A 26789-nucleotide genomic window follows, 5' to 3' on the forward strand; every position below is an offset into this window, starting at 1 on the left:
ATTTAGCTTTCATTTATTTTTTTCAGTTATGGTAATTTTAGTACTAAACTTATTTTATTTCAGTTAGTTGCCAAAAGAACATTTCTAATTTTCATTTGAGTTTGTCATCTAATATTTATATACATTTTATTTCAGCTTTATTTCAATTAATACAAATGTTATTTAATAGTTTTAGTTAACAATAACACTGACCCCTACTCAAATTTAACCGAGACTTCTAATATAAAAGAGACTTCTTTTAGTAACACTTTATAATAACTTTAAATAACAGCAATAGAGTCACCACAAACAATGCTTGAGTTTCTCTATGTTCTAGTCACACTTGACAACCTTTTGAAAAATCAACTTCATCATCACAGGAATAAAACACATTTTAAAATATATTACAATAAATAATTGTTATTTTAAATAATATTTCATGATATTACTGTTTTTACTGTATTTGTTGATCAAATAAATGCATCTTTGGTGAACATAAGAGACTTAAAGAGGTGATCAGGGTTTATGTAATCTGGGTGAATGTTTCACAGGCTGTATCAGTAACAGCAGCAGATTCACCCTGTACACCCTTAAGTCTGTGTATCTGTTCTTTCATTGATTTAACATGTAGTTCTACCATGACAACTCTCGGAATAGTTTTGGCATGCTAGTGAATATGGCAATGTTAATGTATTTAGTCTTAGCGAACTAGATCTGCTCGCTGCTGCTGCTTCTGTTTATTATTGATGCTGCAGAGCAAGTATGGATTTACTGATAATTGATACACAGACACGCTGCGGTGAGTGTGTAAGATATTCTGCTGTTGCTGCTGTATAAATAGACATAAATCCTGTAGCAGATCTAGGCAGGTGGAGCTTGGGGAAGAGTTTTATAAGTGTTTCAAAGGAATTCTAATAGCGCACTGCAGGACTAGCTTACAGCAAACAATGAAAAAGAGAATTTAAATGTTGGGCAAGCAATCTAATTGGTTGCAGGATCAGCACAGGCCAATCAGCTTGCGGCATTTGGTAACGATGTGATTGCTTGTAGATTGAATGTAAAGGAAATATCAGCCTGCGCCCTCTAGAGTTTCATGACTGAAGTAGATATTTTTGCCATTAATTCCCCCCCCAATATATTTGCCCTTTCAAATCCCATTTAATGTGAAACTGATTTCTTTTTTACCATTGACACCATATTTCTTATCAATAAATGTCCTTTCATCAGTGGCTTCCCGTGCCTGGCTCTCCTTGACGAACGTGAAAGTGATGAAGGCCCTAAAAGAGGGCTTTAATCTCTCGAGCATTCCTAATGAGTTTTCCTCTACAATTATTTGATAAGAGCGGAGACGGCACTGTAGGCACTGTCACTGATCCAGTACCTGTCCAGATCATGCACGCGCACACACACAGTCATGCATCCTCAAAGACACTTACATGTGTCCGCCTCCTTAAAGAAAAAGATGTGCAGTAACACAGACTCAAACATGCAGTGACTAACCACACTGAGGCCCAGCTGCTCCCGCTGCAGGTAATCCAGATTTCGGCGCTCCAAGCTGGCCAGGTAATGTTGCAGACGGGAGTAGGTGTAAGGGTAGCAGTAAGCAAACTGATAAACGTCATCCTCACGGTCGAAACAGAAGGCGAAAGACATCACATAGTTCCTCCGATGGTCAGGGCACCGATAGTAATACACATTCTTGGCTGGCAATCTTTGCCTGTGACAAAGAAAGAAAGAAACATGACAATAAAATGCACCCTGTTTGCTTTCTCAATAGATCCATTAACGTTAAAAAAATAAAATAAATAGTTTGTGTTCATAATCTTTAATCATTATAGTGTGACATTAAACATTCTTTTCGTCTGGTGTAACCAAGGCGGCATGCACTCTAAAAAACGCTAGGTTATTTTTTCAACCCAAATGCTGAGACTGTTGGGTACTGAAGCTGGGTTGATTTGACCCAATTTGGGTTGATAATCGTTCATTATCAGTAACCAAACAGTGGGTTGGGAATGCAGACGTAAAAGAAAGAATGCACATCACACAAGTTCAAACGTCAATGCAGAGAAGACAGAGTACTTTGAAACTGACTGCAGTGAGGAATGTGCTAATTTAAAACGGGATTTTGGATATTGTCGGAGTGTTTTCTCTCTCATCAAAATCACTTTAGTGGTGATAGATGACTGATGAACTGGAACTAAACAGGATGAAATGGCACTTGAGTGATTATAAATGCTTTAAACAGCGATGGTAAAATCCTGTCAATTCGCTATAATACAAAGTTTTCCCCAGAATTTCAGTGTTTATGTATTTCTTGCCGGTGTGGTGAAGTGATAAGTCCCAGCTTAGGACCCAAGCAATCCGATTGGTTCAAAGCACATTTTATGGGTAATCCCTTTAGTGCCTGGTTACAAATCAGATATCACTTTATTATATTAAGTCATTTGATGTTATAACGACAATTAATGTCTTTTAACTTACATATTTCATATACTAGTATATAACCAAAGCTATAAATTGTGAAATTAAACATTTCTCATTCTTAGAGTTTTTTTTAGTTAGCTTACATTTACACATTTGGCAGACGCTTTTATCCAAAGCGACTTACACTGCATTCAAGGTACACATTTTGTCAGTTCTTGCTTTCCCTGGGAATCGAACCCATGACCTTGGCGTTGCTAGCGCCAACGCTCTACTGTTTGACCTACAGGAAAGCCTGGAAAGCTTCTAAGGAAAGCTTAGATAGTAGCATCATACAGCTATCCAAAATTATTAGAGATAACAGTTTTTTCACGATATACGATATTTTTCGATAAAAAACTTCGATAACAAATATGATACAAGCATAATTCTGTTTAAGAATTAATTGACATGACATGCTTGTAATTAAAAAAAAAATTATATTATGCCTTATTGCTTAATAACAATTAACAATGTCGCTAAACATGCAATTTCTTTCAATTTAACTATATAAATAATCAGGATAAAAATAAAAGATTATTACATGAATTAAAGTTTGATTGATTACATTAATAATTAGATCAGGCATACTACTGGGGTCCTAAGCTGGGACTCGTCACTTCGCTGGGCCGTAGCGTTACTATTCTGTTCATTGGCTAGAGAAAAAATGAACAAAATATGATCAAATTGGTTCTTATATGGAAGTTATTAAATATTATATTTTAAATATTTTTTTAAACTGTATAAGCATGTACAACTGGTGAGTTGTCTTTTTTTTACTTTTTCTCCCTCACATACACATGTACACATTGTTTAAACTCAAAATGTTTGTCCATTTATGGGTGTTTTTGCTTATAAATAAATGTTCACCTTTTGATTATTTTATTACTGTTGCCTATGTTTTTACTCTAGTACTTCTGTGTGATTTTGATTTCCAACCTAATTTGGGTTTATTTTAACCCAGCAATATAGTAATTGTAGTTGAGTTAAATAAAACGCATCATTTTACATTTAACCCAACCCAACTGGGTCAAAACAATTGGGTTATTTTAATGCCGCGTTCCAGGCAACCTGTAACCCGTGTTTTTCCAACTCGTAACTGGGAGTACATCGTTCCAGCCAACCTGTAACCCGTGTTTTTCCAACCTTATACCCGTGAAAGTGCACTGGAAAGGCAGTAAAACCCGTAACTTCCCACCCGTGAACTCGTACTAGATCTATGTACTCCCAGTTACGAGTTGTAAAAACACGGGTTACAGGTTGCCTGGAACGCGGCATAACTCTCAGGATTTTTTAAGAGTGTAGGTAGGGAAATATTATTAATCTGTCATATCATTACAATCACAATTCAAACAAGTCAAGAATGATCAAATAATATCACAAGCTACATTATTTCCTGCCCAACATTCTGTTTAATTTGGAAATATCTTACATGACTGAAGTTCAATGTGTTACAAAATGACGTTTCATGCCATCAGTGGCAGTGAATAAGATTCTTTGGGTGTGACAGACAATTGCTTTCTGACATGACTATTTACATTTGATTTGAAAAAAAAAGAGAAGAAAAGAAAAAGAGATGGAAAGTGAAGAGACATTAAGATGAAATAACATGAAGTGAATAAAATAAAGTAAAAGAAAAAATAGAAAAGAGGTGTGAAAAGAAGATGAAGAGAAAAATAAAAAATATATAAAAAAAACAATAATAATGAAAAATCTTATAATCTTGTAAATAATATTGGAAACTTGCAGGCCAACCAATCCTCTACATCAGTTACTCACACATTACTGCTGTTCAGACAGCTCTCTCTCTCTCTCTCTCTCTCTCTCTCTCTCTCTATGCCTATCCCTTTAAAATCCCATCTAGATAAAGGCAAACACTACTAGCAAACTGTAAACAATGAACATTTCTGCAGTGCACGATGAGCTGGGTGAACAATGAAAGCAATGTTATTTGCATATAAAATGATATACTGTGCTGTTAATCAGTTTTATGTGGAGCTACTGAAAGTAAATCTGCACCATCTGCAGAGAGAGAGAGAGAGAGAGAGAGAGAGAGAGAGCAAATAGCAGTGAAGGACAGGCAAAGAACATACGATGGAAGGCAATAGAGGGAATAACAGCGGGAGGGAGATAGTGAGAAGATGAGAAAGAGAGGAAAGATCAGAGCTGGGATGGGTTGAGTTGACTGTGGGACAGGGAAGAGAGAGAGAGAGAGAGAGAGAGAGAGAGAGAGAGAGAGAGAGAGAGAGAGAGAGAGAGAGATCAGATGGAGATGCTATCTATGTGAACAGCACAGAAGCTTCCACACGGCCATACTGATAAGAGAGAGGAAACAGCTCTCTAAAATCAACCTCCAGTCCTTCCATCTCATTCCCTTCCACTAAACAACTCACATACACACTGTACACTGATGTAACTGGGTTAGTGTCTTTGTTTGAACGCTTCAAAAGTTATAAACACACACCTGTTCCCTTATCTTCAGTCACCCACACGCATAAATACATATAAAAACGCAGACATATACAGTGGGATCCAAAAGCCTGAGACTTATATTGAAAATATGAGAATCCTTTTTAGGATTTTGAACATTTCAATTGAAGAAAAGACATCATGTAAAATAAATAAGAAATACTTCAGATTGCGACTAATCTACGTCACTATTTGAATATTAAAATAAACAAGTTTATAACATTGATCACCATCAAGCTAAAACTACTTAAACATTCTGAAATTCATTCATTCAAAATGAAATAAAATAAATAAAATGTTGCATTATATCAGGAAAAAAAGCAAAATGGAAACTATGGGCCAGACTTACTAAACAGGGCAAATTAGCATGAGATTGCAATTCCAAACAAGTGCCGACGGGAGTGGAAAGTTCTGCGCAGATCTACTGACTACGTGCAAATTAATATACAAATACACAGACGCAGCCGGATCATTTCCATAATGACCAACTCAATCTACCAAGAGCAGAGCAAATTAGCGTCTGGTTTAAATTTATGGTTTAAATAATGGCGCAAATACCAGTAAATTGACTATAGCGCAAACCTTAGTAAATCACCTTGCATGATTCATTTAAATACTCTCCTCCCATAAATTTTGCGTATGCAATATGCATAAGGTCAGCCGCAAAAATAACCACTTTTCACTGCGTGTCTTTAGTAAATCCTGATGGTAGTTTTTAACACCAAAAGAGGGTTTGCGCTGGCGCAAGCTGTTCGTAAATTTGGCCCGATGTGAGGAACGATATTTGGCGAGTGAATTAGCTACATAAGTGTCATTTTTGGATCTTATAGGCATGTTCCAAATGCTGTCAACATGCATACAACATATGCACTGCTCAGCTTGTTTCCTGTATAGCGAGCCCCTCGGGTGCAGCATTGTGATTGGCCGTTTAAAAGAGCACGTTCCACCCTGACGTTCATTAGAAAACCCGTGAGAAATAAAGCTATGTAGAACTATGCAAATATGGAAACAGCCACACACAGTGCATGCCAACATAACAGAGCTTCATCCATACACACACACTGCACAATGTACACAGACTCCTCTGCAACCTGAACAAAGTGAACCGCTGAGCCGAAATGAAAGTGAATTAGCTTTTCTCTGTGGAGGAAAAGACAGCAAATGAACGATCAAGCTGAGAAATCCTCTGGGGGACTTCTACAACACTGCTATCTCTACATGTCTCAAAAGAGTGTTAACACACAGGACAGGTGCCTGCTTGGTCCAAACTACACTCTACTGCTAACACACACTCACAGAGACACATTAAATGATCTCTAATGCATGTCAGGCTTGGCAACAAAATACTACATCACGAACAAACACATGACCCTTCACTGTCAGTTACTTACATCTCAACACACACTCATCCCACTCAATCACATGATACCTAAATAACACAAAATGACACCCACAATTCACATACAAACACAATTTTGTTCACTCATATTCAATTAACCAATATGTAAAAACCTGTAAATGAAGTAGTGTATTCTGAAAGACCTCAATTATTAGATACATTTTATTCATTTGAATAGACGTAGGTAAACCAACATATAGGTTGTCTGGGTCCCCAAAATAAAAACTTAAAATGTAAGTAAACAAATAAATGAATAAATACATACATTTTGTTCACAAACGAAAGAAAGCCTCCATTTAGGACCATCAAAATATTTTTTTCAGGTTTATTATTATTAGGGATGTAACGATAGCCTCACGTCACGATTCGATACATTTCACAATACTGAACTGAAAAAAAATTTAAATAAAGAGTTAATAAATACCATGGTATACACCAGTATTAAAAAGATTTTTTTTTTTAAAGAAATTAATAAATTGTTAAAAAATGAGAGTCAATACAATTATTATAATGTTACAAAAGATTTTTGTTTTAAACAGAAATGTGTTCTTTATAACTTTCTATTTATCAAAAACTCCTGATATCACATGAATAAATTACATTTTAAAATATAACAAAATGGTAATTTAGATTTACATTAAAACAGCAATTTCACACAAAATTACAGTTTTTCTGTATTTTGATCAAATAAATGAAGCCATGTTGAGCATAAGAGACTTGAACATTTTAAATGTTCTTGAACATACATTACAATTAAAATTTTCTAATCTTTAATTTTTTCCCCCATTTTTTTCTGTTTAAGAAAACAATAAATGGTCAAATGGTCCTAGAAAGGCCAAAAGTTTCAAATGCATATTTTGTGATTTCAAATATATTTAATTTATAAACAGACACATATATTTGTTTATATACAGTATGAATTAACTGTATGTGTATATGTGCGAGTCTCATGACCAGGGTTAGCTGTGCTCGCTGCAGTATTTGGCCTGCGTTTGAGTGGGGTTAGGTTCAAGACCTGCGTCTGTTCGTCATGCACCCCGAGTACCCTGCCAAGCAGACATTAGCGCACACACACACATGCTCACACACCTCTCCCCACGCAGGGTTAATGAAACAGCGTGACACCTCACTTTATTTTTTTATTTATCTGTTTGGGCATTATCCCGGTTCCTCTCCAGCGTTTGACCTTGTTGGCTACTGAGCGAGTCCTGGCTATTGATTTTAATTACCCAGCGGGAATTTACTGCTCGCCTTTCCCGCGCCGCTGCGCCGCTATTGGCCAGAGAAAATAGCTTTGTGTTGCCCCTCTATGTGTGTGAGAGAGAGAGAGAGAGAGAGAGAGAGAGAGAGAGCCTGGTGAATCTCGAACCTGCTGGGCGTTTTCTATCTTCGCTGCAATGTATGTTTTCGCCTCTATCATTCTCTCTCTCTCTCTCTCTCTCTCTCTCTCTATGGCTGCTGGTAATTTGTTTTATCTAAATGATAGTGCCCCATGCCTCCCTGTGCTGGTGGATGTGGTACAATGCCCCCCGTTCCAAAACACATTTATCTCGCTGTGTGTCTGAGGGGGGAAAAAACAGGCCGGCGGACAATAACCTACACACACACGGCTTAACAATTCAGCTGCCCCCGAACGCCTTTTATACACTCTCCCCACCCTGAGGATCACACACAAAGTGAGCTGTTGCTCTCCGGCTCTCTTTCCATATAGAGAAAAGGTCAACGCCTAGAACTCAAGGTCATGGACTTTAAAAATGAGCGAGTTTTAATAACTTGTTAGAAAAAGAGTAAAGAAACCCAAAGTTTCTTCAACTTGAGTGGGCAAGGCTATGACTAAGCTGACTAGCGGTCGTATCTCTTTTTTCATGTGTGTGTGTGTGCTGTTAGCTAAACGGCCGGGCCCGTACCGAGGTGTCATTCTCAATCGCGGCGCTTTTCAACTCAGTTAGCAGGAACACGACGGGGCCTTTGATGCCGGCGCGGCTGTCGGCTTCCCTCTGAAGAGAACTAGACGAGGGGGAAAATTGCTAGCTTTCATACGGAGCGGGACATCTTGTCTATATTCTCAAATCAATCAAGCGTAGAGGTCATCGCAGTGGCTTCTGTCTTTCTGACTCTTTCCATCTCTCTCGCTCTCCGTTTGTCGCCCTCCCCTATTCTTCTAAGAGCACTGGCTGTCATCTGCTTAATGTTGGGAAGGTTAAATGGTTTCAAATATGAGCACGAAGCTGTCAAGTGCCACAATTCTTCTCTCATCCTCCTGACAAAAACAGCTGAAGAAAAAAAAGAGGATCTATTACACATACGGATATTACATTTCATCACGACAATGATACTCTCAGATCTGTGCAGGCTCTTTTGACTTTGGACGCAGGCCCATATTGTGTAATTATTGCTCAAACAAGCGATCCCTCTTCTAATGCATTTATTGTTTTACATTTGATACGGTTTCTTTTCTCTCGATTTTTCTGTCGTAATATGAGAGGTAGAGGGAGTGGAGTGGCCCTCTTGTGATTGATCTATCATTTGGGACATGAATCAGACTGGAGAATAGCACTGGATGGCACAGTTACTAAGCAACCTCACTTGCTTTGTGGTCTAGCTGTCCATGTGCGATGGTATGTTTGAAATGAGGGGTTTTTGGCGTGCGAATTCACTGTGTGATTCTCTAAATGGCGAAGAGCGTCAAATGCATATAGAGGATCAGAGATAGGAGAATGAAACTACCCTAGGAGCCCTGGGACAAATTAGCCAATTTGAGGAACAGAATAGACATTATACTTTGTGTTGGTTAACCACAAAAGATATAAAAAAAGAATACATTTTCTACAAAAATACAAAAATAAAAAATTGTGAGTAGTGCTTACCTTGATGGCACAACGCTAGAGTCATGTGGGTGGTTGCCAGGGTGTTGCTGTGCAGTTGCTAGGATGTTCTGTGTGGTTGCTAGGGAGTTCTGGTGGGTTGCTAACTGGACTAGTTCAAAAGAGCCCACCTCCAGGTTTACATGATATTCTGGTCCCTAGATGGGTCTATGGGATTTTTTACCTAATTTATGGCAGGAGTAAGTCAGTATGAGTAGAAAAGCACACCATTCCTCAACAAGCCACGAAATTTGTATAATAAACTCCACAATAAGGATTTTTCTGCTCACCAGTCGTTCTAGTAGCCCTGCCAACATATTCACCGGCATCACCACAATACACCACATTTTCACAAAATTTCATGTCACCCAGAATATTGTGTTATATGAATATCTAACCATGCAATATATCAAAAAAAATTTTTACTCTAGCTTCATGCATTCTTTTTTTATCAACACTTAAAGTCCCCATGAAATCAAAATTGACCCTATTTACTTTGTTAGCGCATATTACTAGTCTTGTGGTGAACAATTAATCCGTGCAAGTAAATATATATATATATATAAAAAAAAATTTACCATGGTAATCTTTAATAAAAATCTGAAAAGTTACTTCTGGTCTGGAATGGCGTCTTTTTCTGATGACGTAGGTTTGACGGCTTGGTTTGAAAACGCTTAACCACTCCCCTCAAACCGTTAGTCTGCTATGAGCGAGAGATGGACAGGAGGAGCACTAAGTAAAACCCTGCCCTCTGTTCAATATTTCGTTTCACTTGGAAATACGTCATAACACTGGAGAAAAGTCGTTTGCAACTTCCGGTTCACGGGGACTTTAAATGTGGGCAAGTTTCATAAAACAACAACATTTTGAACAAAAAGCTGAGAAAATCGTACAACGTGCATAAGCAATGCTTTTATCGCTTGTTTCTTCTCCTTTTTTGCCTGTGTTTTGAGCCGAAGATTCTCTACTCTTTCAGAATTTGCACAATACGATATAACTACCATATAACTGTGAAAACACAGAAAGCCAACAGAAAATTCTGTCAATGGCAGGGAAAGAGTTAACCAACTAGAAAACAGTATCTTGTCTACAAATAAGCAGAATTTGCAATAATGCAGAACATATGACATACACTGCATAAAAAAAATGTGTGTACAGTTCAATGAACATAAAATGTTCAGTGGCAATGCAGCACTGGACCAAAAGGTCAAGTGACAGTTTCGTCAACTGGCCCAAAATTCTCTCACACTAGCTCATGGGTCGACAAAGCTCAACAAATGGTGCAGGACGAGTTATGCACCACAGTATAATTCTTCGGGTTATGGGTTAATAACAAACCTGTGGGCTAATATTATCAAGACGCCTTTACACTGAAAAGGGAATCATGTACAATGGTTATTTGGATTTGATATTCAGATGCAATTTTATGGGATAAATGTATGAGTTAATTTAAATTTAAATGACTTATTTCACCATTGACAAAGCAAACTGCATTTTTCATACTTAGTAGTGAGATTCAGTCGAAACCAAGAATTTATGGCCATGTACACACATGGAAAGATAAGCCAGTCCTTCATTTAAATATGGATGTTATTCCAAAAAAATGGTTGATCTAAAATCTAAAAGTGATCTTAAATTTCAAAATACACCAATTGCTAGATTTTTTACATTAGCCTAATTCAGAGAAGGCACTGACCCCAGAATGAATTTCATAAGACTCCAGACATTGATTACAGTACACAAATTCATTTTACTGATGCAAAGTGGGCCTATAGGGGTTTATTGTCTTTAATAAGTAGTGACAGATTAAATCTGAGTCTATCGCGATCTATTACCCTCACTAGATTAAAATGCATAGCTGCATTTGAGCTCAAGTGTTTATGAATTCTGGGAAATAGCTTGTCTATTGAGTGGTATCGTGGTTGAACATGCCAAGTGCATGCACTAAGAACAGCGATACACTCCAAGCACAGTGATACACACACACACACACACACACACACACACACACACACACACACACACACACACACACACAAACGTGTGTTAAAGTCTGAGATGCATTGCTCTTCACAAGCGCAGCGGGACACGTGTAATATTAGTGCTAAGAGCCCTGGCCATCATACTGCCTTCACAGCTCGTAAATCATCTACTCATTACAGCTTAGATCATAAACGTACACCCATGAGAGAGAGAAAGAGACAAACTCTCTGGCTAATATATTCCAACCTAACGCTCTTTATGACTGCTGCCCAACAAAAAGAGCGTCCGGGTACCTCTGGGGTGATATTGGGCGGATAATGCTAACATCGGTACAGCAAAAGGCACATTCAGATGCACTACCACACGTCGGCCTGTCTTAAAAAAATAAACGGAGAGAGGATACGAATATCCCAGGTGTGTCGGTGCTAAGATTAGCTGTGAGATTATGTGGCCTGAGTACAGAGGCACTGGAGAGATTTGACACTCGTTACTATTGAACAAAATACAGAAAGTTGCACCAAAGGCTATATGAGCTATAAAGGCTAAACGGTGAGTGGTTAATCAATACAGCAGCTCTGCATAGGGCACATTAATGCTGTGATGGTTGGCACAAACATATCCTGACATAAAGGACGGGACCTTTCATTTTGTTTGACGATTAGCACACACTGCAAAACAGGAACTTGCCGTCCTGCCCACTGTTAGACACTAACAGTTTCACTTTCTGTTGTGTTGTCAGCATTACACATTTTACACAATCAATACCTCACACATACTCATTCATAGAACAATGCAAGAGTTCATTCTAGACAACAGGGCCTTTCGCTTTTCGGGAGTTAAAGGAACTCAGGGGCCGTTTACACAACACCGTTTTCAACTAAAAACGGAAAATGTTTTATGTGTTTTGACCGTTCATTCTCACAACGACAACGTTTTTTTCAGAAAATACATTAATTTGTGAAAATGGTGACATCATGCGCATACGTATTACATGTTCAGTCTATAAGCGCATAGTGTATCTTTACAAAGTGACTGTGGCAAGCAGGGCGGGGCGAGAGCCATGAGAGAACGGTGCGAGTCCGGTGGCGTGATTGATAATGGGCATTACCTACTCGCTGCACCGGTCTCGTAGAGTTAACGAAAATTATCATGAGCATTGTAATGTTTAAAGCGGATGTCATAACAAATGGCAGTAGACCAGGACGATTTTTTTAAAGGTCCCGTTCTTCGTGATCCCATGTTTCAAACTTTAGTTAGTGTGTAATGTTGCTGTTAGAGCATAAATAATATCTGTAAAATTATAAAGCTCAAAGTTCAATGCCAAGCGAGATATTTTATTTAACAGAAGTCGCCTACAGCGAACGGCCCGTTTGGACTACACCCCTCTACTTCCTTCTTTAATGACGTCATTAAAACCGTTTTTTGACTAACCTCCGCCCACAGGAATGCTCCCTCAACTCCACCGAAATTCGTTTATGTACTTGCGCACTTCTTATAACTTACTGTGTTTACTCAGTTCTTACGGTGATTTTCTGAAGTAAAACTGACGCTTCATCTTTTGTGTGATGAACAATAAACTTTATTAAACTCATCAGTATATGTTTGATCATCATTCAGACAGCAGACTTGTAGGCTATTAATAAATAATGGATGCATACAAGCAGATGACAAATACATTATAATAACCGTAATTAAACTACTAAACTATACCTGTTTCATCTCTATACAGCACTCTGACTCTGTAGGCATTATTGTCCGACTCGAAATGAACACCGTTACTGAGAGTTTCTGATATTATCATCATTCCGTGAGATGAAATTGTCCTGAGAGACTGAGCGCGAGCTCGTGAGGCTCCGCCCTCTGTGTCGTGCAGCAGAAGCTTATTTGCATTTAAAGGGCACACACTAAAACAGCTCGTTTTTCTGAGCCCCAAAAAATGACCATTTAAACATGCTGTAAAAAATGATCTGTTGGGTATTTTGAGCTGAAACTTCACATGCACACTCTGGAGACATCAAAAACTTATTTTACATCTTGTGAAAAGGGGCATAATACGGGACCTTTAAATTTGCAGTTCGTTCTAGCCTGGCTAACGTCAGACCTCTTTCTCATTGAGACGTGGTCTGGGAACCATATGTTCATTTTCTCGTATTTGAGGCGTGGTTTACGAATGCCCAGAGCCGTTTATTGGGTGCTACGAATGTCTATCAAATGCGCCTGCACGTAGCTCATAGCCAATCGATTCAATTATACCAGATGACGTATGTAGAGCGGCAGAAATTCGACGAGGAAGAAGACAAAATAAACTTGCGTTCTAAACTACTTAGAACACTATCTAAGGCTGCATCGAAAGGTAACTTCGCGTCTGCTGCCATGTTGGATCCATAGATATAAACAAACTGCTTCGGTGTGTCGCATTGACGTCGTCATCGTCTTGCTGCTCCCTCCCCGTTCTGTGATTGGTTCCCTTTTTGAGGGGAAAATCTGGTCCATGGTATCCAGGCTGCCCAGCAGCGTGAATAAAATCGCGCTGCACACAAGGCAGCATGGGGAAACCCAGGCTAAGTTCGTTCATAAATCCTTAAGATCTGTGGAAATACAAAGCGCAAGACAGAATACAGAATAGACAGAATATGCAGTGCTGAAAAGGGCTGGGGCTACATAAGGTCTATAGGCCAAATGAGGGGAATCATTCAATAGTCAATTGCAACTATAACATGGTTTAAATACAAAAATAAAAAAAGTTTACCTTTAAGGGATTCTGTTATTTGATTTGTCAGTCACTCAGTTATTCAACATAATTGTCAAAATACATAAATATTTGATTCAATAAAATTATAATATATTTATCAAATAAAATAAAATAAAATAAAATAAAATAAAAAAGTTTCCATTATTTCCTTTAATATGATGGAATTATTGGATTAGGCATGGTCTTACATGTTAAACTCATCTCCAAATTTGCAACAATGTAGCAGTAAAAGCACACTGTTTTTTCTTCCACCATCTTGCTCTATTATTCAGGCATACATATCATCTGGCTTCTGTGTATACATACTGCTCATTTCTGCTCTCTTGCTTGTCTGGGACAGTGTGCACACCTGGCAGGTCAGTCAGATTTCAAACAACTTTGGAAACATAGTTAATTGCGTGTCTCACAAGTGTACATTATGATCTGGGTCTTTTTGTTGCAGACTATGAACCCTTATGAAAGGGGTGACAAGCTTCAGTCTTGTAGTGTGCACTAGAATTTATGGACATTTAATAACAGACGCCCGTATGCAAATGCATGGAAATGCATGGGCACTAAATAAATGAAAAACAAACAAACAAACGCAAGGAAATGCGAACAAACATGAAAACAGTAATCTTCAGATAATTGGTTGCCGGATGGCTCCAGCAGTGTGCAGGTGGTTAGTGTGGCCCCTGTCATTGGCTGTGTGTGGGAAGAGATGAGATTTCCCTATGGTGTCTATAGTGATGCTATAAGAAGCAACATCCACAGACAGAGAGAACAGGGAGAGGGTCAACAGCAAAGATTCTCATTATGAATCAAATTCAAGAGCCTGAAGCACTTCTAACCGTGCAATCACAGACATACACACATAAATGCACTGAAATTGAAAAAAAGAAGCAGCTTGAATTCAAAATCCTTCGTAATACCAAATAACACTTACATCAAAAGAGGTTTATAATACCTGGAGAAAGCTATCCGTTAGCATTCACATTCATCTCAATGGCAGTTGCTTAGCTAGTGCAAAACGCCTCAGAAGTACGTGAATCAACTGCTTTGTGATTCAACACATTTTTATGTTATGTTTTATGTAAAGTTCTGGGTCAGTGTGATTTTTCTTAAGAAATTATTACTTTGATTCAGCAAGGACAGAATACATTTATTAAAAGTGACAGTAAAGACTAACTTTTTTTTTTTTTTTTTCAAATGCTGCTTATTTGAACCTTTTATTAATCAAATAATGCATAAAAATATTAAGCAGCACGAGTGTTTTCAACATTGATAATAATAATAAATGTTTTTTAAGCACCAAATCAGCATATTAGAATAAGGATCATTTTGTTTACATTTCAATCTCTGCACTTTTCTTGCTTGGCAAAGGTGCAAAGGTGCATGTATAATGAACAACAGAAAGCACTGGCTGACACTATTTTTATGCTCTTTACACGGCCAGTAGATGGCCATAGATCTTGTGTTTATAGAACTGACCCACCCTTTAATCCAAAATGACTTGCATCACATTTTTAAAAAGAAAAAAACTGAGGCACAAACATGGACCACACCCTGTCTGTCTTCACACAATAAGGCTCATGTGATCTCCCTCTCTCACTCACTAATGCGTCATCAGTATAATACTCCACAACACCCTAATGCAGGGCTGCGTGTCCCAGGTGGCTCACTCCATCTGTAGCAGCGGCGTAATGGTGTGTGTGTGTGTGTGTGTGAGAGAGTGAGGGTGTGTGTATAGTGATCAGGCTATAGCTAGCCTCAACAGTGGTAATATAATGTGTGTGTGCATAAGTGTGACCCCATGGTGGTAAGTAGCTGCCCTGCTGCGCTGAGGGATGTCTGGGGTAATTATCATAGAGCAGATGAGCCCTATGAACCAGCCAACATGGCGCCATGCCCCCTCATGGGGCACAGGGGCAGAAATCACACAGGGCACGTACACACATCCATACGCAGACTGTAGGAGGTGGAGGCAGGTGTGCATTCGAGAAAAGATGGTAATAACAGCCAGACAGGGTGACGTCTAAGAGGTGCCCTGGTGTGAATGTCTGTGTATGTGTTTACGCGTTGGTTTTCCGTGGTTTTGCAGACTTTCCCCACCTGAGCACCCTTTGGCCTTGTGGGACGCCTGAGATTATGAGGGCACAGCCGGTGTCATCATAATTTCCATTACGCAGATTTACTTTTTTGAGAAAGAAAGCTACTTTGCTGTTTATGCAGAGGTGAACGTAATGTTGAAATGCTTTTTGCTCTCCCTGTTTGAAGTGCAGAAGTAAGCTATTCTTAGGATAATTTCCCCAAAGACTGTAAACACTGCGGATCTATGGTGCTTTCAAAATATGTTGCTTGTTTGAGCGGTCTGACGTGTCAACTTCTGGTACGATATTGGATCGGGACTACCAGCTTGTTTGAACTAGGATTTGGGAAACTTGTTTGGATGCTATGGACATAAATGATGCCTCAGAACATGTGGCTTGTTGAAAAGAGGTGTACTATTGCTTTTCTAAGTGATCAGACCTTGGTAGGCAATATAACTGCTGAAAAATCCCAAAGACTTACATTGAAGGAGGGACCCGAGTCATATGTAGAAAACACCCAGAACAACCTAGCAACCCCAGCAATGTGCTAAAAAATGTCATAACACCATAGCAACTGCCATGTCGTGGCAACCACCTATAATGCCTCACATGAGCACCACACACAAAAACAGAACACACTTAAAATAGTAATATATATATATATATATAGATTTTAAAGTATTACTAATATTGATTTTAAATAAATAAATTATGACATTAACTTTACTAAATTATTTTATTATAATGTAATCTATAGGCCTAAATATTAGTATTAAATACAAGATAAATTAATATTATTATATTAATTAATCAAAACAGATGGCCATGGGCTGCAACAAGTGTAATTAAATAAATAATAATTAATATTTGTGTACAAGAAAACCAGAACATCAAAGCCTGATTATTGGATGGTGACTGATGTTCTTCACAGTCGGTATTTGTCATAATAAATATTTCTGTTTTTAAATAATAAATGTAATGAAATAAATGAATATAATAAATTAAACAGTATCAATTTAATTAGCATTAATATTTGTGTACAAGAAAACCAGAAGATCAAAGCCTAATTATTGGGATGGTGACTGATGTTCGTAGTGAGATCTAACACTTCACATGACCAAAAAAAACAAACAAAACAAAACATTTACACAACTGTTTGTTTAAAGAAAAAGCGAGTATGGGGAGAAGAAGGGATTCTCTGATGCAGGTGTGCCATTTCTTTTCCCTCCCTCCCTTCCTCTTTTCCTTTTTCCCAGGGGACGGAGAGTAGGTGGAGTGGACCCAAGGAGACAGCCTGGCGCCAGTCTGCACTCCATCTCTACTGCACTAACACACACATGAACATACACACACTGATGGAGATGGGACTGATATAGACTGAGAGATGGAAAAACAGAGGGATGAGAGTTGATGCAAGTGAGATGGCAGAGATACAAGCTGAAATCCATCCACATTAGCTCCATTAGATGTGAGCATCAGGTCCAGCATCACAGGGTACGGCTGGTGAGCAGACAGCGACCTCCTAAAACCACCACAACTTCACTTCTGATATGCCTTTCTCAGTGTCAACCGGCAAAGTGTTCATATATGCTAGTGCACAAAACAGTTCTCAATTGCATAAATCTAATAATCCCTTCTGGGAAATTCATACCACAGTTGTACATTAGGTGGACACTGAGGGTTCAGTATTAATAAGTAGATCTGTTCTTCAACAGACGATGTCTAAATGTGCAGCTGGGTTTAGTGACGTTAAGGCATGCCGACAAAGTCTGATGTTTGCTGTTGTAATGTTAGCAGGGACAGCAATGATGTCATCAGTGTTTTTTGTCCAATACCACACAAGGTGACTCTTGCAAGATCAAAACAATGACACACTCGGCTAAATAAGGTCTCAAAGGAAGTGATATCAGCACAAGACAGTGGTGAAAGCCGGATGAAGGTCAGAGGGCTGGTGAGTCAAAGCAGACTCTACCTCTCAGTAGAGGAGAAAGAGATGGACCACTCGTATCGGAAGGCAATGCTCAATATGGCTGCACGAATGGATGTCCTGCCTTCCAGTTAAATAAACCAATTTCCTTTATGAGAGAGCAGGACCTGCATGAAAATACAGCTTTTCAGCATGAAATTGGATAACTTTTCGCGATTTCTGAAAATAAAATAGGCAGATATAGCTATGCAACATTATAATTCCATTTAAAAAGCCGCCCTTTTCACACTCAATGACCAGATGGCATTTGGCAAGCACTGCATACACACATTTTAAAACAAAATTTACAATAGATTTCCATATATATATAAACCTAGTTAAAAATACAGAATTGATTGTGTTGGTTCAAAGATTATAGTTATATTTTAACCATCAAATATGATGATCACTTTCAATTTCCAGTTACTTAGAAGAATCTTGAGTCGTGCAACTTTCAGTGTCCTACACTAAACAATTCCACTGCATAATCAAATATTCTACTGCACACAAATCTATAGCAGCATCATTCATCTTAGTAATGCTTCTATTACTCCTGAAAGTCTAAGGCCTAGAACTATCAAAATATGAGAATTTAGACTGCTCGCCCTATTTGTGTAAAATTAATTACACTGCCAAATTCTAAGTGCTCCATTTTAATCTTTAAAGCAAGTCATTTTTTGCATTTGTCAGGATCTCATCTCTCTGCTCTCTCTCCTTGCATCCTGTCCAGATCTGTAAACCATCTGTCCCTTGGGGCGTCCCTGCCTGGCACAGCTTGCCAGCCTGTCTGACCACATCCCCGCTGGCAAGAGTGCCAGCTGCAAGTTTGCTCTCTGTATCTCTGTCTCTCTCTCACTCTCTACCCCACACACCCCCATCACTTTTGGTGCCCACAGTCAGACTGGTGTCTCCAGATGCCCGGGGGGGTTGGGGGGGGGGGGGGGATGGTACGCTGCCTCCTAGACAGCAGATGCTGCCAATTAACTTCCCCACCACAGGCTCACAGAGGGACAGTGTGCATGTGCAGGGCAGAGGGGAAGTTGTGGGGAGGTATATATGTTTGGGGGTATACTGGTCATGGTATTTATGGAATTGACAGAAGTCATCCAGTCTCAGACAGACAGATAGCACTATGCTCTCCTCTCCCCCTGTGTTCTTGGCCTGTTCCTCAGTGAAACATGCCACACTGGAGCTTCTGAAACATCTCAATTACATCCAGAGAACAACATAACAGGAAACGGGCCATGTCCCTGTGAGGGCAGAAGACACAGGATTCTGCTAACCTTGCAATTAAGTTATACCATTCATTAGTGGGACCTATCAAGAAAAATGGGATTTTACTTGCTGTTTGGAAATAGAGAAGTTAAATGTACTACGTTGAAAAACTCTATGTGTAGACCCTCCCCAGTCCACCCTGACAACCTGAAAAATGCAACAATTGGTTATAACATCAAATTAACATTTTAACACGCACATTTACATATCAAAAGGATTCAGCAACTTAATTAACTACGACTTGCTGGTCGTTGCTGGTACAAACAGGCTAACCAATCAGAACAGAGGTAATTTACATATATCGAAAAACAATGTTTCATGAGAAACTGCTTTTGATGCACAAATTCTTGACTAATATTATTAGTGGATCTCAGGGGATCATATTCACCACAATATCATAAGAAAACAAATATGAAATGATATTTTGCATGAGGAAAAAAAATTGTAGAACAATTTTGTTTATCAAAAATCTCACTGTAATAAGGAAATATCTTAGAAACAATGATTTTCATTAAAATCAGCATCGATTTAAGGCAGTACAACCAATCTTTCCATGATAAATACTTTAATAATAGTGTAAAAAATTATACAGAACACATATGTATTTATTATTACTCTAATATTATAATCAATACAATTAAATTAAATAATAGTATAATTTTCCAATGTAAAACAAAAATATTATATACAATTATAAATATAAAAATGTAAATCAATAACATTTTAAATAAAAATTTAAATATTGTTTTTGTCCTTTTGATTTTGAGGTGAAATATGACCCAGACATTTTTTGACAGAGTTGTCATGAGATTCCCTCAAACACTGTCAGAAGATGTAGTTTAGTGGATTTGTGCACAGTAGGAGAGAACAACGTGAGGTACAAAACAAGACAAACAAGGAACCAGAGAGTCTCAGATGTCTAGTGGCACCTCAGTAAATGTGTTTGATTGACGTGTGTACGTGTGTTTGGACGCATGTGTGAATGCAGGGGCAGCTGTGTACTGGCCAAGGACCGCCCGCATCATGAGCCACGAGACTGGTTACATGTGCAGAGGCAAATGTACGCAAAACCGAACGTCTCTTCATTTATGAAACTGACTTAGTAAAAGTCAAACCAACCATTAACAAAATGCATAATATATCAAAACTGCAGCAGAAAATAGTAAAAACCCTCATGGAGGCTGAACAATTCAAACTCTAAACTGATGGAAAGTGATTTGTAAAGTAGATTAGTAAAGCCGATTGTAATTCTTCCTCTATGAGCTCACCGGAGGGCGTCGTGTGGGCTTTCATTTCTGCTTGAGAGATTCAAATGGCGGCTTCCCTGCTTTCTGTCTCTCATTCTTGTATTAGACGAGGTGACAGATTACTACTTACAGAGGAGAGAGAGAGAACTTTGGCTGCAAACGGGGAAGGAGAAGCTGGAACTGCGGCATTATGCAGTAAAGGTAAATCACTCAGCGCGATGGAGCTCTACAAAGCCATTTACACATATAGCACCTCTGCATGCAAATTCATAACGGCTCGCCGCACGACGGGCAGGTACGTGCACTGGTGGAACGGGTTTGACTGAGTATAACCTCTCCTTCTCTCCCTCCCTCGCTCCGTCTTCCGGATGTAAAAGTACACCCTGAACAGCCAAGCATCTGCTAAGAGTCTGTGCGATTGATGAAGCTGATGCGGCAGGGATCGAAACCGCTTATAAAGTCAATAGCGTTAGTTTGTTGTCAGAACACAGGCAAAGCATACACATCCTTTTTTTTTTTTACATTCAAATCAGAATAATTGCATACACTGGCGGTAGAGCTATAGAATCTTTTGTATATGATATGTGCGATTCCATAAAAATGTGTCGTGCTAATTAGCCTGTGCTAATAAGCTTTTTCCTTTGTGCTGTGAAACTGTACTTAAAGTAATTACACAGGAGGGGGAAACATGAGTAATTAACCTTTATTATTATTACAGAAATTTTAGCAGAAATATTTTTGTCACCTCGCAGGTCGATACCGAAAACATTTCTCGCTAATTCAGAGAGGAAATACACATTTTTTAAAATCACAAATAGTTTTGTATAAATCATTTCTGACCTGTTGTCCCCCAAACCACAGTCTAATTAAGCATATAAGGCCGTTCATCTCAAGCAATGACTCTGAGCTCTGGTTGGGTTTGATAACATAGACGCCATAGTTGTAATATCCCTCATTCTTACAGGACCTATTCGTCCATTCTTCCCATGGAACAGTTTAATGGATGGCTTGCCATCCTTGTCATTTAACATCATTAAGAAATTAGGTGTTCATTATCAAAAGCACATACACCTATTCTCGTTCCGGTAGTGTTTTCTGCTACATGCCAGTCAAAAGTTACCGTAGGGGTTGCAAATCACACGTAGCTGGTCTAAACTACATGCAAACAACCATTATCTCTCCATAACGGTGGAGAGTTCAAAGTGCATCCTTGAGAAACTCACAAATCAATAGTGAAGGCTTTCATGGTGGGCTTTAATGAAGGCAAAGGGCCATGGGAAAGGGGATAAAGTGACCTTTTATGTACTTCATACATACATGCATCCATTACACTAACCACAAATTAGATACATTGAGGATATAGGATGCATGTATCAATATCATTAACGTGCATTACTCAATGACGCCTCCATATAAAACACATAGAGTGGAAGATCCACAGTACAGGGAAATCTGAGTTTATTGGCATCCATGTTTATTATTGCATACAGAGTAAAATGTTCAGTTTGCATCTCAGAGTTGTGAGTCACCTGATCTCCGAGGACCAGAGCGATCAGAGCTCTCGCTAATCTGAAAATATGTTTGGGATATGTGTTCCCTCTGCACACTTCGCTACTCAGCCTTGCCTGAGCTATAAGCTCCAACACCAGCAGGAAATGGCATTCAGCCAGAACGGAGATAAAACATAATGCAAAAACGCCACTCTGCCTGGCCTTGTCATCCACCATGTTATCCTTCCCTTCCCTTCAGTCTGCCACTCTGTGTCTACCCCCCCACCCCCACCCCCACCCCCTGTTTCTCATTTCCTTTCAGGAACGAATGAACAGGACCCCCAAAATGAATAATGAAAGATTGGCATCAATGTTTTATGAAGTAGCCACCATATTATTTTGAAGGAAGGCAAGGATTAATGAAAATATCACTTATTTATTTGTGTCTAGAGGAGAGAAAAGAGTGAGTGAGTGAGGAGGGGAACCGCATTAGTGGATCCAGGGGAAGACTTTGGGCTATACGGTGACCACACACTCCTCTTTCAAACCCACTGAGATCTTCCACACATACCGCAGAACCCTAATGGGCACCGGTAAGCTTCATAAAAAAATCAACCCCAGGTCAACGAGAAGAATTCATTGAGGGGGAAGGAAACTCAAGTTTATTAAAAAAAGGACCCAAGTCGAATGAATTATTCTTGCTGATCCTAAAATGCGATCTAGAAACTGATTTACTCCCGTGTTAGGGAAACCTATGAGGTTTAAAAAAATAAAAATAATCAGAGGCAACACATCTACTATCATGAAGGCAGTCAAAAGCATCCATTCACCTCAAAATCAACTTACACTTGCTTTAAAGAATGTGAAATCTATTGTAGTGCCATTAAGATTTTCTGCATTGTGATATTCACGACAGTTAGACACATTTAACCTCTGAATTCTTAGTGTAATGGAAAAATTCTCATTAAATTAATGTGAAAAAAGGTTTCATTTCAAGTGTAAAGTATAAATTGTTGTATATGCCTTTAATTATTGTTGATTTGTAAGCATTTTTTATTTTAAAATTGTATCTCATTACTATTACAACAAAAGAACAGAAATAAAGTATATACACAACGATGTATGGATGGATGGATGGATGAATTGGATGGATAGATCCTGAGTAGGACTTAATCAAATAAGTCAAGAAAAAAAAGTCTACAAAATCTACAATCTAAAAAAAGTTTATTTTTCTTTCTGCAGAATATAATTTCTTTTCTTCTGATTTCAGGGTGAAACTGGGCATGTTTTGGTGTGTTTCACCAACACACAGAGAGAGAGAGCCCCAGGAGAGCTGTGCGTGTGTGTGGGGCTCCAGGCCTAAGATCAAACAGACGGAACATTCAAACAGAGCAGGTGCCTCTGCCACATTCACTCAGTGTAACACACATATCTGTAAAAGCCCACACCTGAGCTTGAAAAACACACGCTCAAACGAGTAAGCACACACACAATGATCACAGCTGAGCCTGCGCTGCCGTCCCGTCCCGCTCCCCAACAGAGAGATTACAGCACTGCCATTCTTCACTGTCTGCTTATGACTTCCTGCATGCACTGGATGACTTTCATTTAAACCCACCGAGGCTCCATGGCTCCACGCCCTCCCTGCTCGGGCCCTATTGTTCATTCATGCGAGGGAGGGGCTTCGCTCCGTATTGAACTGAATGCTGGGATTGGTACCGCAGAGATATGGGCGAATTGTTACGGCAAGTTAGTGCTTACTCTGTAAGAAATAACAGTTCACAACTGGAAAATGGAGAGCGGAGAGTTCGTGACCACAATTTTTCTTTGCCGGTCGAAGCTAGACACACATAAACTGGAAAACGCTTTGGAGCATTCTCCCCCTCTCTCAAAACACACACATACACAAAGCAGAATTTGTGTCCTGCAGTGGTTTTAATCTTCATTCTCTGGTTGTCAGAGCTTTCTCTGGGCCTGTGTCCCTGTGTTACCACTGAAGATTTATGTTGTGTGTGGATGCTCCACTAGTGTACAACATTCTGGATTTAAGAATTGGCTGCTTTCAAATTCATGGCTGTGTTCCAAATTGTATACTCTTTTGAGTAGATACTTATTTTAAATAAGTTATTTAAAAAAAAACAAAAAAACATGTTCTATATAGTATGAATGTGTGTAGTATGAATGTAATCCGGATGTATTACATTCGCCATGTTGTCATTATCATGTGACCAGTACCAGCGTCAGTTACGTCGCTTCACTGACATTCACAACTCCTCTCCAGTGGCCTCATGGGATAGTAAAGTGTCCATCGTATGCACACTCATGGGAAGCAGTAGGTCATCTGGGTACTTTTGCCTACTCTTTTATGAGTACTGTGAATTCAAACATATTTCTTTTGTCACATACTTTTTTTTTTGCATACTTTTTTTTTCGCCTACTGTTTAGTAGGGAAGTATGTGATTTCGAATGCAGCCCATGACTTAGAATTTGAAATGAATTGGCCGCTCCTCACAAGATGTTGAAACAGAATTTGAATGAGAATGACAGGAAAAGGGATTTACTGAATTGCATTCCAAAAAGGATCAAACAACAGGGGAATTTCATTAGTTCAATGTGACAAAAAACAAATAATTACACCACTAAATTTGATTAACTATGCTTTTTATCTTATAATGCATATATAGAATGCATTTTCAACTGATTAGACAGTAGAATTTCTCTAATATATAACATATTTAGCTGTATTTTTATACAAGTTATCAAAGCTATATTGCAAATTAAATTGATAACTATTCACACAGTTAACAAAACATTTATCATGTAATCATGTAAATAAAACTACAACATTTTAATCTACATACAATTCTAAAAGTATTCTGGGAATAGAGTATAGAGTATTCTATAGAGTATTCTGGGAAATTAATTAAAGTTTGTGTTCTAAAATTAAAGTTGTCTATAGATCTAATGCTTCTGGAAATACCCCATATATTGTGTATATAATGACACCCTGATTATAATTCATACTGAAATTCTCCTAATTTCTATTCGATTCCCTTAACTGAAATTCCTTAATTCAGATTCAGGAACTGAATTGCATTCCTGGCATACATATATACAGTATGTGTGTACGGGCGACACTGATGCACTGACGTGTGACAGCTCTGGTCGTAAAGCTGTCGACAGGCTGATGGAGGAGATGGACTGGGTGAGGCTGCACACCTGTCTCACTTCCTCCACTCTTTCTCCTCCTCCAGCTGAACGGGATGATTTGTTTCTGTGGCCTTGAAAGTAAAGTTCTGAATCACAGAGTGTCAGGAACGTTCAGCGCTGAACCCGAGCACCCACAACAACTCAACTCTGACACAGTGACTGCTTTGTACTGACCCAGCTCTCTCGCTCTCTCTCTCTCTCTCTCTCTCTCTCTCTCTCTCTCTCTCTCTCTCTCTCTCTCTCTCTCTATATATATATATATATATATATACACTGTATGTATGTATGTATGTATATATATATACTGTATATATATATATGTGTGTGTGTGTGGGGGAATGGAGAATCTCTCAATTTTCCTGCAGGCATGTGAGATTTGCTGGATTCACTCCATTCACATTTCTCTTTGAGTTTTAGCCCCTCACCTTACACGTGCACACACACACACACACACACACACACACACACACACACACACACACACACACACGACAGCAAGGAAGCAGTGTGCTGGCACTAGGAGGTCCCCTCCTTCTGGGCTCTACTCCATTTTACTTGAGATTTGAAGTGACCTTTGCAGTGCAGCTGCAGGTCTTATGATTTATGTACCCAAACAAAGAACAGTGCAGTGAATTCTAACCAGAACCACCATATGATACCAGAGAAAAAGAGAACAAGACAAAGAGATCATAAAAGTACACAGAGAGTGACGAGAAAGAAAGTCTTATGTGAAAGAAAATGTAGGGAAATGAAACTTACACACAGAAGAAACTGCACCTGTATGCTTGTGTTTTAGGCACAGAAAGACAGGGCAAATTCAATGTAATGTATATTTAATTTATAATATACTTAACTGCCTGAAATTATAATTACAAAAGAAAATTAATACTTTCAGCAAAGATGCAAATCAAAAGTGACAGGAAGGACTTTTACATCGTTGCAAACATCCTTACAAACATTTCTACTAAATAAATCCTGTTTTTTTGGACTTTATAATTCTAATGAACAAAATGTATCATGGTTTCCACAAAAATATTAAGCAGCACAACTTTTTTCAACATGGGTAACATTAATAAATGTTTCTTAAAGGGATAGTTCACCCAAAAATGAAAATTCTGTCATCATTTACTCACCCTCAAGTTGTTTCAAACCTGTATGAATTTCTTTCTTCTGCTGAACACAAAAGAAGATATTTTGAAAAATGTCTGTAACCAAACAGTTGATGGACCCCATTGACTTCCATAGTATTTTTTTTTCCTACTATGGAAGTCAATGGGGTCCATCAACTGTTTGGTTACAGACATTTTTCAAAATATCTTCTTTTGTGTTCAGCAGAAGACAGAAATTCATACAGGTTTGAAACAAGTTGAGGGTGAGTAAATGATGACAGAATTTTCATTTTTGGGTGAACTATCCCTTTAATCACCATTTCTGAAGGATCATGTGACACAAAAGTAATGACTGGTGAAAATTAAGCTTTACCATCACAGGAATAAATTACATTTTAAACCTTAAAACAAAAAAAAATGTTAATTACGAGCTACAGGCAAAATACGTCAATTTTGGTCGATTTTAAGGTTCACGAATATGAGTTCATTAAGCCCTTGTCTAGCGATCCCAATGCTC

General features: G+C 38.6%; 1 protein-coding gene across 1 annotated transcript in view; it reads right to left on the reverse strand.

Annotated features, from left to right (window-relative positions):
• Positions 1 to 26789, reverse strand: part of agbl4 (AGBL carboxypeptidase 4) — a 334149-nt gene that overhangs the window by 161217 nt on the left and 146143 nt on the right. Inside the window, exon 5 of the mRNA XM_079897316.1 lies at positions 1480 to 1696. Within this exon, the coding sequence (XP_079753442.1) occupies positions 1480 to 1696 (217 nt within the window). The remainder of the gene's footprint in view (positions 1 to 1479; positions 1697 to 26789) is intronic.

This window comes from Squalius cephalus (assembly GCF_949319135.1).
Source record: "Squalius cephalus genome assembly, chromosome: 16".
In the NCBI taxonomy this organism is placed as follows: Eukaryota; Metazoa; Chordata; class Actinopteri; order Cypriniformes; family Leuciscidae; genus Squalius; species Squalius cephalus.